Consider the following 13570-nt stretch of genomic DNA (forward strand, 5'->3'; position numbering starts at 1 on the left):
CTTTTTTCCTTTTTTTTTTCCCCTACCTATAGACTTGTTATTTTCAGAATTTCTTCACAATTTTACAGAATCCTTACAACTGCTTTTGTTTGAATTTCTGCATTATGAAACTTTTTTTTGCTCAAAGACAATTTGTGTAAATAACAACTAGTTCCAAAAGGTTATCCTAGAAGATGTTCTTCCTTTGAGGCTACTTGTTTCCATTCAGATTGGTTTGTATTCTTAGCTTTCTTTTGTTGCCAAGTCTTTCTGATCCCTTTAGCTTTGCATATTCACTTTTTATCTGAAACTCTATGAATGTGCACAGTAGGGTATCTGTCTATGCAGACATGCTCCCTACTCCTCACGTACTTGGTACTGTCAAAATCCACTTTCCTTGTTTATTGGTTCCTAGTTTTATTTTGAAGTCCATATTTTTAGCACTGTTGAAATGTACAACACTGACAATAATCAATGCAGTGAAATTTACCCAGTTCTGTCAGCTCAGAGCAAAATGCTACCAGATGACAGAGCTCAGAGTACGTTTTATAAAGCCATCTTTTCATGGTGCACTGATATATTCCCTCTGATGAAAGTCTGAGAATAACATACAAGACCCTGAGAGTATTATAAATTAATTTTGTAAGTCGAAAGTCTCTGTTTGGAGCACATAAACACAGTTTTGTCTGGATAAACTATATCTAGTAATTTGTTTCTTGATGAAACAGAACAGTATAATTCATACACCTGAACAAAGTAACAGTGCTTCACAGTACATAAAATGCTGTTCCTTATACGTGCTCTCCTTTCAGAGGTTTGCTACATCCCCTGTCATTAAGATAGTTATGACCCAATCACAAAGTCTGAAGATTTGGAATGTGTAGGATTTGAATTAATGTGCATGGCAGACAATTTACATTTTATTGGTGTTGCTCATTATCCAGACTGAAATAACATCAAATAACTAAATACCTTACTCCAGTACCTATTACAGACAACATAATTCATAAAATGTACATTTTTCTCCTATATATGGCACACACATCTGAAGGTACTATCCCTTTTCCTGCATTAGAATGTATGTTATGAATATATGTTATGCACTTCCAAAGAGTTGTTATTTTTTGGTGCCTCCTACACACACATTTTCAAGTTCAGTTAGGAGTTTGCATTGTTCTGCAATCAATGCATAAACATTCAGTTTATTTCCACATTTAATCTATTTCACGTTGTTACTTTGTTAGAAAAGCAAATGCTATATTTAAAATTAGAGTATTTATTTCATACTCCATTGTGTCCATTCTGAAGACGCGTAGTTTTGATCACTACTGAATAATTATGCTACATGAAAGTTTAATTGGTCCAAGTACATAATACAAGAAGAAAAACATAACAAATACAGTTATTGCTGGAAGATAAATCAGTGAGTTAGAGCTAAAATATTTATTATATGGGAAAAATTAATCAGTTGTGGGGTTCACTATTTCAGCTCAGGCATATCATTTATATATTTATGAGTGCTTCTCTGTAGAATTTTTTTTCCTTGAAAATGATTCGTTTGTTCAAAGAGATTTATTTTTTGACAGAATATTCTTTTGCATTACTGCAAATAAGTTGCACAGTTAAGACTGGAAATAATTTGCACAGATTGTACAGCGGTCCCTGAGAAATGCTGCAGGAGCACCATGTAAATTCTATGGTGCATTAAATCTGCAGACAGAATTACGTAAAAGAAACTGAAGAGTTTTCTTAGCGTGAAAAATGTTATGAAATAGCTTGGAGAAAACTAGTGTACAAGATACATGTAAAATAAGATATTTTAGATATACCTTTATGTTTTAATTATATATATAATGACATTTTATATATAAGATTATATATATATATATAAAATATATAAGTATTCTAAACTACAACAAAATTAAGAAGATGCCCATAGTCCCTGCAAGTTAAACAGTTTATGTCACAGCCTCTCAAGTGAATACTTTTTTGTAAGAGCATTATATTAATACACTTTCAGGAGTTACTTTCCTTCTCACTAAGGATGTTTAACAGAAGTAGTAATAACCAGCACAACACTAATTAAATACTTATATTTATTTTTCAATAAGACATTATTTTCTTCTCCATAGATGAATAAAAAGAATTGCTCGTAAGAAATCACTGAAAAGCTGTCAACATATGCTGCATATATGTTGAATTTGTTGCTTCTTTTCAAAGACAATCTGCTTTAGTATCATTCAGAAACATCACTGCTGCCTACAGAATAATTAACCTTTTTCCCAAACCTAAATATCCATAACAGATCCAAGGCACATAACATTGTATTAATTTCATTAAACAGTTTTAATCCAGTATTCAGTATAGAAATATACCACATCAAAAGGAATTACTATTTGCAGAGAAAGTTTATTAAACATAAAGACAGATTAGGCTGCCAGAAGGTGAATTGCTATTGCCAGAAGGTGAACTGCTCTGCTGGTGAAGATTATAGTTTTGATTTCCTCTGAAAGAAGCTGACAATAGCATTTAGACATTCATCAGATAACCACCTCTCCTTGAGTACTTCACACTCTTGACTGTTAACTGCATGGAGCTTCTCCTTTTCCATACTTCTTAACAGTTGCTTTGACACTGCCAAGGACTGAAGGAGAAAGAGGAAAATAATATTTGCATGCAGTGAGGAACATCAGGAAGTTATGTTCTCTATATATTAACTTAAGATTTCATAAAAAAACAGCACAATAAACTCATTAGAATTCAAACAGCTGTATTAACATTGCACCTTCTAGCTCTTAGTCAATCTTTAAGCTGAAAGTAGACTACTACATTTAATTACTAAGACTAATAATAAGGTGGAGGTTCACGGGGAGCAAAACAGCAGTCTACTTAGTAGGGCTCATAATCAGAGTAGATGAACATAAGAAGTGAAACCTGTTCGACTATCTGCAGTGTCAAATGTTAACTGACATTATCAGGAGCTGGCATAAGTGTCTCCTCTTGTCCCACGTAATATAATACAATTGTGACTCAAGTAGTCTTGCAAAGCCTAAACTAGTGAGCAGGATGACTGAATTCAGCAAAAAGCAAAGTCAACCAGCTTCAGCTTGAGCATCCACAGTGCATGGAGTTAGTACAATAAATATTGTAGAATCAGTGGTAAATTGATTAAACAAACTAATGCTAAAATAAAAAGCTAAGATAAGGAATCCAAGCTGCACCTAGCCTGCAAATGGATTAAACTGCTAATTTTTAAGGCTTTTCAGCCATTGAGTCTCTGTGTAAAATGCATTGTATTAAATTCAGCCAGAGTAGAAGAGAAGTATCTGTCTCCTGGCAGCAGAGGGACAGATCTGTGCTTGAAGCAAAATACATTCAGCTTTGTTATTTCAATTAAGGATGATGGGATAAATTTGGCAGGAGGGCTGGGAATGCTAGAAGCTTACAAGATAGAGAAAAATTTAAAGTACTGACATTTTTGGGGAGGCTTGCATAAGCTTTTAACCTTTCCCAAACTTCCTTCTGGAAGGTCCCATCGGGGAAGACTTCAGTCACAAGTCCCCAAGCACAGGCTTCAGCTGCAGTCAGCTTTTTATTGAAAAGCAACATCTCATTTGCCTAAATAAAGAAAACAGAATGTGAGTCAACAGGACACAAGACTTGAGGAATGTGACAGGAAAGGTACAAGCTTCCAAGTCACATTTGTTTTAGTCTCTTGCTTATTACAGTCTGCCCTCTGACAAGGGCAGAGAATCACAGATGAGGATCGAAGGGATCTCTAGTTGAAACCTCCTGCTCAAGCAGGACACAGTCCTGGGAAGCCTATTAAGTTTTGAGCATCCCCAAGGATGAAGGCTTCACATCTCACTGAACAGACTATCCTTGATACCTTCACATTTATGAAGCACTTGGCTCTACTCCTTACAGACTTAGATCCTACTCAACAGAAATATGTTATATTAACACAAGCAATGATATCAGGTAAGTTTAAACCACCTGGATTTTATTCTGTGGGAACAAGAAAGCCTTATTTCTATAGCAGACAGAAAATAAGACTATGAAAGAAAATAAGAAGGCCCGCGTACATTACAAAAAAATAGATGACATCAAAGGTCTGCAAGTAAATGACTAAATCAATTGCATCACACTGATGTCTGGAGGAATGGCTGAATACACTAACTTCCCACAAGGCTGGCAGAAGCTATTTCGGCAGTTGCTCCCTTGCCTCATAAAGACAGCCTACCAGGATATTTCTTATGTGCACTCCATTTTCTTCCCCCACCCCACCCCCCCCTTTTTTTTTAAGCCTTCTTTACCTCATTTCCTCCTATAGCTGGAAGAAAGATACAACCTTTCACTGTATAGAAACAGTCTCAGAAAGGTGGAGGACGCCATGAGAAAGAAGATTTCCATCAACATCACTGTACAACTTTAGAAGTGTCCAGCACACTGTTAAGGTGCCTGTGTTGATACTGTCATTATATTTTTTTTTGATCTTTGGTTCAATAGATGTGAACAGGAGTTTTCTTTGAGGACTCTTGCTATGACTCCACTTGCTCTAACATTTGGAGGATACCAACTCACAGAGGTCAGAAAGTCCTACATATATTACAGATGTCCTTACCTTAGCCAAGCCCATGATTTTTGGAAACAGGTAAGAAGAACATCCTTCTGGACTCTGTCCAAGTTGACTAAATGGGGTATGAAATGTAGCCTGGAAAAATAAAAAAAAGAACAAAACAAAGCAAGCCTTACAACTTAAGCATGACACTAAAGTGCTAGGATTTAGTTTTCATTTGAAAGCTTTACTGTAACAGAATTCACCAGAAATACATTTGAACCATTACCATAGTAGGTTTTAAATATCATCTGATAATACAGCTTCATCTCTCAAAGCACACAAGAACTGACTTTGTCTGTATAACTCAATTTCCTTAACATTCCCATTGATGAAATTACCTTATTTGAATGAAGTGCTTGGAAAAGTTAATCCACACGTGCAAAATCTTTACAGAAAGGATGTTCATACACATCTGCCCTAGAAGTTATTAAATGCATAGCCCACATAGCTTAAGATGTAAAAAGAGTTTTGCTTTCTGAAGGCATACTAAGTTTATTCTACTGCTGAAAAACTCAGGTCATTGAATCTTCTCTTAAATTTTATGAAACTTTGAAAAAAATCTGTGCCAGAAATGTGTCATAGGCTCACACAAAACAATACCCTAACTGCAAGTTAAAAACTTAACTATAAAACTTCATGTTTTGACAATTCACATCAGTTTTAAGCAAGGAAGACAAAAGGCTTACCATTTTAAAATATGAACTGATACATGAAAAGCACACACTGCTAATGCAGCTTTCACTGTAATAGAAGGAATAATCTTGTACTGTAATGTGGGTGGCTATACGGTAGGACAGATCAATAGGCTTCCTAACAAAAATCGGACATTGTATCATTGAATGTTTGTAAGAAAACTTTAGACAACATTTGCAGGGATACAGGCTAGTGTAACTAGTCCTGCTTTGGCATGGGGTAATAAAATGGTACTCTAGGAACTGGAGCCAAATCCAGTGCAGCAGGCATTCTCATCTGACATTCACACCACTCCACCCCCCAGGATGACAGGCTGGGCTGTGCACTGTCCTATAAATGTGGCTGCTTTGTGAATACCTGGCTGGGAATAATACCAGAGCCTGGACATAAACTTGGGCACTTCTGGAGTAGGCCATTTATGCCTAAACCAAACTAGTGGAGAATGTGAAAGTAAAATATAATTTGCACAAGGCTGACCTTACTGTATGGAGTTCATAATCCTGCAAATGGAAGAAGATAGAACAGTCATCTTTGAGAAGACCTCAATAAACCTGTACATAGGAAAGCTTAGTGAGACCCTATGGAAATCCTCAAGCAAGAGCTGTCCCTGTGCAGATAGGAAGGTACTAACAGATTGTCCCAGCTAAATCACAAGTTCTTCACTGACTTTAAATACAAGTACACAGGAAGTGAAAACTACGTCAAATGACCAAGGATGAGACTAATATAGGCATACAGAGATTAAAAAAATATAAATACAAGGTAAAAATAAGATGCATTTACCAATGATTATGCACATGAGTAGTAAAAGGTAGTTCAAGTATGAATCTCAAACTATTCAAGATCGAATGATGCTACCAAGAGGAGAAAATATTTAATGATTATTTGGATTAAATTTTAACGAAATCTAATCTAATTTATGGATGCAGGAGATACTATGCTGAGAGGAAAGTGATTAAAATTCAAAATAGCCTCAATAAATCAGAGAAGTATGAAAAAGGTGTTACTTACTATGGACAAGTTTGGCAAGAATAACTGTATACAATATATGATAGGAACAACTCTTTAACTGGCAACGCTACAGTGAAGAATCCAGGGGTTACAGCAGATCACAAGTACATAAATCCAGTGACATTCTGGGATGTAAAAGCAGAAATACAGCCTGCAAAATGTGGAGAAGTTTTTCTGCTCTACTTTGCATCGGTAGTACACGAGCTAAAGTGATGTGTCCAGTTTCTATTATCATCAATACAGAATGGTTTGGGTTTGAACGGACCTCAAAGCCCATCCAGTTCCAACCCCCTGCCATGGGCAGGGACACCTCCCACCAGACCAGGTTGCCCAAAGCCCCATCCAACCTGGCCTTGAACACCTCCAGGGATGGGGCATCCACTGTTTCTCTTGGCAACCTGCTCCAGTGCCTCAGAATGCCCTCAGAGTGAAATTTCTTCCTTGTATCTAATCTAAACCTACCCTCTTTTACTTCAAAGTCATTACCTCTTGTCCTATCACTACCTGCCTGTGTAAAAAGTCACTCTTCATCTTTTTTGTTAGCTCCCTTTACATAGTGAATTTATTCTGCTTAAAGAGAGACATAGAACAACTGGAAAGAGTACAGAGGAATACAACTGTAGGCCTGAGAAAGTACATGAGGAAAAACCTAAATGAACTGGGGCTGTTCGGCTGGAAAAGAAAAAAGATCAAGACAGTGAATGTAAACCTGAAATATATCTAAGTACATACTGAAGGTTACTGCAAGGGAGGATGAAAATAGTCTGTCAGACCCAAGAACAAGAATCAGTATGTTCATCCTGCAGCAAGAAAAGATCAGATGGGAAGGGAGGAGGAGGGAGAATCCAACAACCTCCTGGTAAAAGAAGAGATCTAGGGACTGGAATAGATTGAATAAATTACGTACATTATGCTTGTGCATATTTCAGGAGTGACACAGTCATAGCCAATCCTGTTTTAGGGCAAGTGGGACTTAGTCCCTTGCAGTTCCATTTTCCTAAGTCTCATAGTGACAAAGCCAATCCAGCAGGAACTTTGAGGAAAAATCTGACACAGTGCTGAAGCTGGAGTCGAAGTACCACCCATCACAAACACTTAAGCAAGCAATAGCTTGCCTAAAATTAACACCTTGGGTTAAGATCTGTTTAATAACCATATATAGATAAACAACAGAGAGCATTAAAAATAAGCTATATAATGTAATTCTGTACTATGCTCTGGTTGTATATTTGGCAAATTACCTTAAAAGGAATCTAGAGATGGATAAACTGAGCTATTTATAACACAGATTAGATAAAATGCCAGATACTGCTCTTCCATTCCATAACAATCTTTTGTCTCTCCCTTCCACACCTGAGAGGGGCCCCTAAAATTATCATTTCACATCAACTACACTTTACTGTACCCAGTGATATAATAAAGAACACAGTACAGACTTTTTAAACTGGAGTCAATACCTCGATAACCATAGGTTCAGCAGGGAAATTCCATGCATGTTAAGCACTGGCTGATGCACGACACTATGCTGGTAATTAATAAATATCCCTCAATGTAATAGAAAAAGCATTTACATCTGTGTGCTCTTTTCTGTCAGACCACCCTGTACCAAATAACATTTGCTACAGAAGAAGCCCTAGAGACCTTCTTGGGATCAGGAATGTAAAGTACTCACCCTGTCAGAAGCATAGACAATGTCACACAGTCCAAGGAGTGTTACAGATATTCCAATAGCTGGGCCATTCACCACCGCAATCAGTGGTTTAGGAAAATCAATAAAACAACTCACAAACTCCCTAAGAAGAAGGAGAACCAGAATGTAAGAGTAAGATACATTCTTGTCTCTTTCATAAACCACTTTCAAAACAGTCTTAGATACTGCATAACAAAAACCATAAGCTCTGTTCTATACAGCACATGTTGTAGACCCTTTCCCAAATAAATACTAAGAAGAAAAATAAGAACTATTTGAAATACCCGTATCTCCTTTCTAACTGAGAAAGAAAGACATACATGTACAGTAACTTTTCAGTTACTGCAGTCAAGTTCTTAAAATGCTGTTTTCTTTAGTGTTACGGAATGCAACTCACAAACTAAGCAGTCTCTGGCTCCATCTATCCACCTGCCTATATATCCATTCCAATTCTACTCTTGCAATAGCCTTTCCTTCACAGATTCTGTTCTGCACCAAAGCCCCAGCAGGTACAAAATTGTGATGCTAATACAATGAAGAATTCCCCAGTGCTCTTCTGAAGAGGTTTGAGAAACACTGCTTTGTTTCTTTCGACAGCTACTTCTTCGAAGAAGTGCAAAATATATTCCCAAAAATATAATCTTTTGCTTCTCCGGCATCTCTGTGCATCTGTTGTAACAAAGCACTGTGCTTATGTAATATTAACAGCTTAAAAAAAACCAGTCTTCTCACAAAAGTGAGATGAAAGATCATAAACTGCATGTGAGACTATGCATTGTATTAAATACCCTACAGAACACTGCAGACTGGAATGCTTGCCAGATACTGCTAATTAATGTTTTTGCAACAGATTCGGATTGCATCATTATCACTTTAACAGGCAGCTGTGATCCACAGCCAGCTTGCCTAAGCAAAAGACGCAAAACTGAGTACTTCACTTGCAGTTTATATTTGAATTACAAATCTTAAATATTATTTGCCTTTCTGTGTATTTCAGATTTTACATCAATTGCAAGTGCTTGAGAAAGCAATCCAACTTGCAAATATCTTTCAGATATAATAATCACACACAGAAATAACAGAGAAGATGAAATCTACTTAAATAGAAAAGGAAAAAAAGTTGTTAAGAAGTACACAGTCAGAAGTATGTCTTTGTCAATGTATCTGCATGTACTTTGGGAGTTTTAAAAAAATTTAGTCTATAGCATCACTGTACTTAAAAAGATTACTTTACAAGATTTCTAAAAAGCATCTCATTTCTTCATTTATTTCAAATGATTAATGCTACTTCTCCCACATGTTTTTTTGTTTATACACGTGGTGAGCTTTTAGGCACAGTCATCTAATTGGACATATTGTAGCATAAGTAGGGCCCCGCTGTCATGTTTTCTAACAATGCCTGCAAATTATATTTTACCCATCGCAGTTATTTATGTGTATATAAAACCAAGAGGTTCTTGAGTAATTCTGCTCCAATTACTTAAGTAATTCTGCTCCATCTTTTGCCATCTTCTCCATGTCATTGGGTTGGACATTAGCAAAATTATTCAGGTCATTTCCACTAGTATAGTACTCTCCATTTCCTGCAGAGAACAGATGTACATAAACGCATCAACAGTTTCTGAGTAGGTAATAGAAGAAAAACTTTCATTTTCTACATTTACAAAATAATTTAATTCAATGCATCTAATGTTATTAAGTAATTAGAGAGAGCGGCTCAAAGTATAAACAGTACCTTAAAAGGACATCTACAGTATAAAATGTGTTGACTAACATTTCACTGTAAAACAAAGGGTTAAAAAAAATTAAATTCAAAAGATTTGAGAGGAAAAAGTTTTCTATTTTCTGTAATATTATCAGTTGAGAAATACACATCTTTTCTTTCCCTGCATACTTGCTCAGTTTTTTTTCTGAGCAATCAATTCACAATCATTCTCACAGTAACAAATTACAAACTTTTCTTTTTAAACATGAAAATGGAAATGTAATTTTACACATCTTCCTTCATCCCCCTTCAAACTGACAAAGGGCTCAATATTACCCTTTTAATATGTTGTGCAATATAACCCTTTTAATATGTTGTACAAGTTTCACCTTCATTATGACCCACTAAGAAAATGCCAAAGCGTTCTAAGGATAAGAATGACAGCACTGCATTGAAATCATGGTACTGAAAGATGTGTTTTTCAATAAGAAACAGATATCCTACCAGGGAATGTATAAGAGTTTGAGGCACCATGAAAATGCAAGGAGTATTTAAAAGCTAGACTACATGATTTAATTGTCCAAATAATCCTAGGTTCCGTAAGGACATTCACAAGATGGGACTTTTCATTGTTTAGCACATCCACTACTTTATGCTGCAGTGCTCTTACTGATTACTTAAAATGGGACAGAAATGTTAGGTGTAGGGGTGTGTGCAGTTTACTCCTAGCTACATACTTGCTAGATAGGTAGTTCACACAACTAGAATTTTTCATTCTGTAATGGCTGTTGTGCCTAGCCATCGCTACTGAAGGAAATTCAGCATCCTGGGAATACAAGGGCATTGGTAAAGACAACAGTGGATAAGAATACAATGCAATTACCTCAAAAGTAACTAAAGTAAGTGGTCTCAAGCCAAAATTCAGCTCGTGTCCCCGCTACTTAGCTAGAATTTCCTACACACCTATCTGCAATGAAGATGGGCCAGACAGGCAGCGCTTGCCTCCGCCATTCTGTCCCTCCTGCCTTCCCACCATGTCATGCAGTCAGCGTCAGACAGACAGACTAAAGGGTTCGCTACAGAATTCAAATGCTATGTCCCTAGAGCTGCTAGATTTCACAGGCAGCATGAGTTTGGGCTTCCCTTTCACATCATAGCGGCAGTCATCTGGCTGTACACATCACACATCTGGTGACTGGGATATATTTATCAGCTAAGCCAGGTTGCAGCTTCCCTGGTAAATCCTTTCCTATGGCTGCCACAGAAGAATCAAAATGAAGTATCAGTTTTTCTGATGGTCATAGGTAAATATGCAGTGTAAGCTTACTCTTGGGCATGCCACAGCAGGATTTGAGAGGGCTTCCTTTTAATGTTCCAATGTATCACAGAAGTAGAGAAAATTGACTAACCCCATATGAATGAGCTCCAAAAGCAGTAGCAAAGATGCTGCAGAGCAGATGTATTGGCTACTCACAAGTAATAAAGACCTCAGGAGTATTCCATGTCTATCTTCTCATCTCAGAAGGATGTTTTGATGTAACAGCAAGCTTGCTAAAGTATCTTAAACACCATCTTGAAAGAATTTTGCCAAAACACTTTCAAAAAAATCTTTTGTCTATACTAGAGGAAAGAATTTCCCCACTTATGCAATTCTGTCTAAATCTAAATGTAAGATAAATAGTTTGTGTCAGTAGTGCACTTTGGCATAAAACAAATCTAAGAAAGGCATATTAAGTATTGTACCCGTAATAACTGCTATGGTAGAATCATCTTTGCCAGCTTCTTGAAGTGCTTTGATAATTTCTCTGTACATCTGCATAAAAGGTAAATCAAGAAATTACAACTGTGATGCTGTAAAAGACCATAAAAAAAAGATTCACACTGACAACAAGGAACCTGAGTGACAGTTTAACTATGGTCCATTTAAGTATGAAGAAAATTTCCATACATAGAAAGTTAAGTATTGCATTTGAGGTATTATTTCTGACCATAAAGACATGCGTTTGCAATACTCAGACTTCAAATGCAAATCTCAAGGTCAAAATAAGGTCCCTTGGAAAAAACACATTCACATGAAACAGATAATTTTAAAACCCGGGAAGTAGACTAAATGGGTAAAATAATATATTAAAGAATTAGCTGCAGTGGGGTGAAATCCCTTTTCTGGTATCTTTGCGGTTCTGAAATAGGATGACCATGTTATTTCCAACAGGATAAATTTCCTCATGGAGATAGCAATGAGAACAGGACTACTATCTAGACCTACACACGACACTGCTAAGCCAAAGTAGGCTGCATACATGCTGTGTTACAAGCAAGGCTACAGTCAAATGTTGTCTCCATAAAAGAAGCTAGCCTTCTTGTAGTTTGCCATTTTAATTTAGCACAGACTATAACGTGCATTAATTAGTCTTGGGTAGGAAGGGGGAGGGAAAGACGTAAAAAAAGACACAGAAAAACCCAATTTGTAAAATATTAGCAGAGTAGTTTGATTTTGTACTGGATCTTCAGTCATAGGAGTCATAGGAGTTAACATACTAAGCCCTCATAAAACTCAGACCATCATGCTTCAGTCAGTTCTGCTAAACCTGTAGCAATGACTCTTGAAAAACTTAAGTAACTTAACCAGGAAAGAAAAAAAAAATCAATAAGCCTCCCAAATTCATTTCTTTACCTGATGATTGATAGCATTTTTCCTTTCAGGTCGGTTAAACATTATCTTTGTGATATTGTTTTTGGTGGTAACAATTATGGTTTCATAGCCATCATGTCTGCTCTCTTCTGGAGAAGCATCTTTTGTCTGGCCAGCAGATTCTGCAGAGATCAGACTTGAGACAAGTTCAGTATATTTCTGTCTAGCATTATCCTGTAATAAAACAAAACAAATAAAACAATACACACAAAGTTATCAAATGCGGGAATGCGAATCACTTTGTTATGCTATTCATGAAATGAGTACCTATGACAATAAACGGGGGGAGAGTGCACTTCAGGGCAAAACAAAAAGAAAATCTCCAACAGAAAATACACTAATTGAGAAGGGGAGAACATGTTGTATTTAAACACTGCAGACCGTGCTTAAGACCAGCTGGAAAGCAGCAGCAGCAACAGATCTGCAAAATGAAAGATGCTGGGATAATGACGATATTTGTTTTGTTGGAGAACTGTGTCCATCCATGCCAAAGATTACCTAAAAGATGTTTGTCCCTTTGTCATAATCCTCATAGTTACATGCTTCTGGGGATCTTTTGTTTCTGCTTTCCAATTGGACATTACTCCAACAAAATCAAAGATATTTTTTTTTTTTAATTTTAGAACATGTGTTGCTGAAATGGGTCTGTGACATTTTTAAATTGTTTGAAGATACTAATTATGATTTAACACAAACATGATGTACAAAAGTTTAAAGTATTCTGCCTCCTTATTTCTACACTAAGCAGTGATTTAAAGGAACTTGTTTTTTCAACCTATTTTCTTGAAAAGCTAATATACTTTGAATACTTCTGTGATCTCTAGCATATGAAATTTATTCCCTCTCTACAACAACTTTAAGAATAAGTTCTTTTCCTTAAGTGTTTCTTGGCTATTACTAAAAGAAAACCAAACCAAACAAATAGAACAAAAATGCAAAACACACAATCACAGAATCACAGAGTTGTAGGAGTTGGAAGGGACCTCCAGAGATCATCAAGTCCAGCCCCCCTGCCAAAGCAGGTTCCCTAGAGCAGGTTGCCCAGGTAGGCGTCCAGATGGGCCTTGAATATCTCCAGAGAAGGAGACTCCACAACCTCCCCGGGCAGCCTGTTCCAGTGCTCCGTCACCCTCACTGTGAAGAAGTTCTTTCTCATGTCGGTGCAGAACTTCCTGTGAT

The 13570-nt window shown here is 36.7% G+C and overlaps 1 protein-coding gene across 3 annotated transcripts in view; it reads right to left on the reverse strand.

The window, feature by feature from the left end:
- Positions 1-2058: 2058 nt before the first annotated feature.
- Positions 2059-13570, reverse strand: part of ECI2 (enoyl-CoA delta isomerase 2) — a 31968-nt gene continuing 20456 nt past the window's right edge. For all 3 annotated transcript variants that reach the window (XM_083826164.1, XM_083826166.1, XM_083826165.1), the window contains 7 exons: positions 12374-12565; positions 11443-11512; positions 9475-9577; positions 7977-8097; positions 4604-4693; positions 3454-3597; positions 2059-2623 (listed from right to left, as the gene is read on the reverse strand). In XM_083826164.1, coding sequence (XP_083682290.1) covers positions 2468-2623; positions 3454-3597; positions 4604-4693; positions 7977-8097; positions 9475-9577; positions 11443-11512; positions 12374-12565 — 876 coding nt within the window. In that variant the 3' untranslated portion in view covers positions 2059-2467. The remainder of the gene's footprint in view (positions 2624-3453; positions 3598-4603; positions 4694-7976; positions 8098-9474; positions 9578-11442; positions 11513-12373; positions 12566-13570) is intronic.

Source organism: Anser anser (genome assembly GCF_964211835.1).
Source record: "Anser anser genome assembly, chromosome: 2".
Classification (NCBI taxonomy): domain Eukaryota; kingdom Metazoa; phylum Chordata; class Aves; order Anseriformes; family Anatidae; genus Anser; species Anser anser.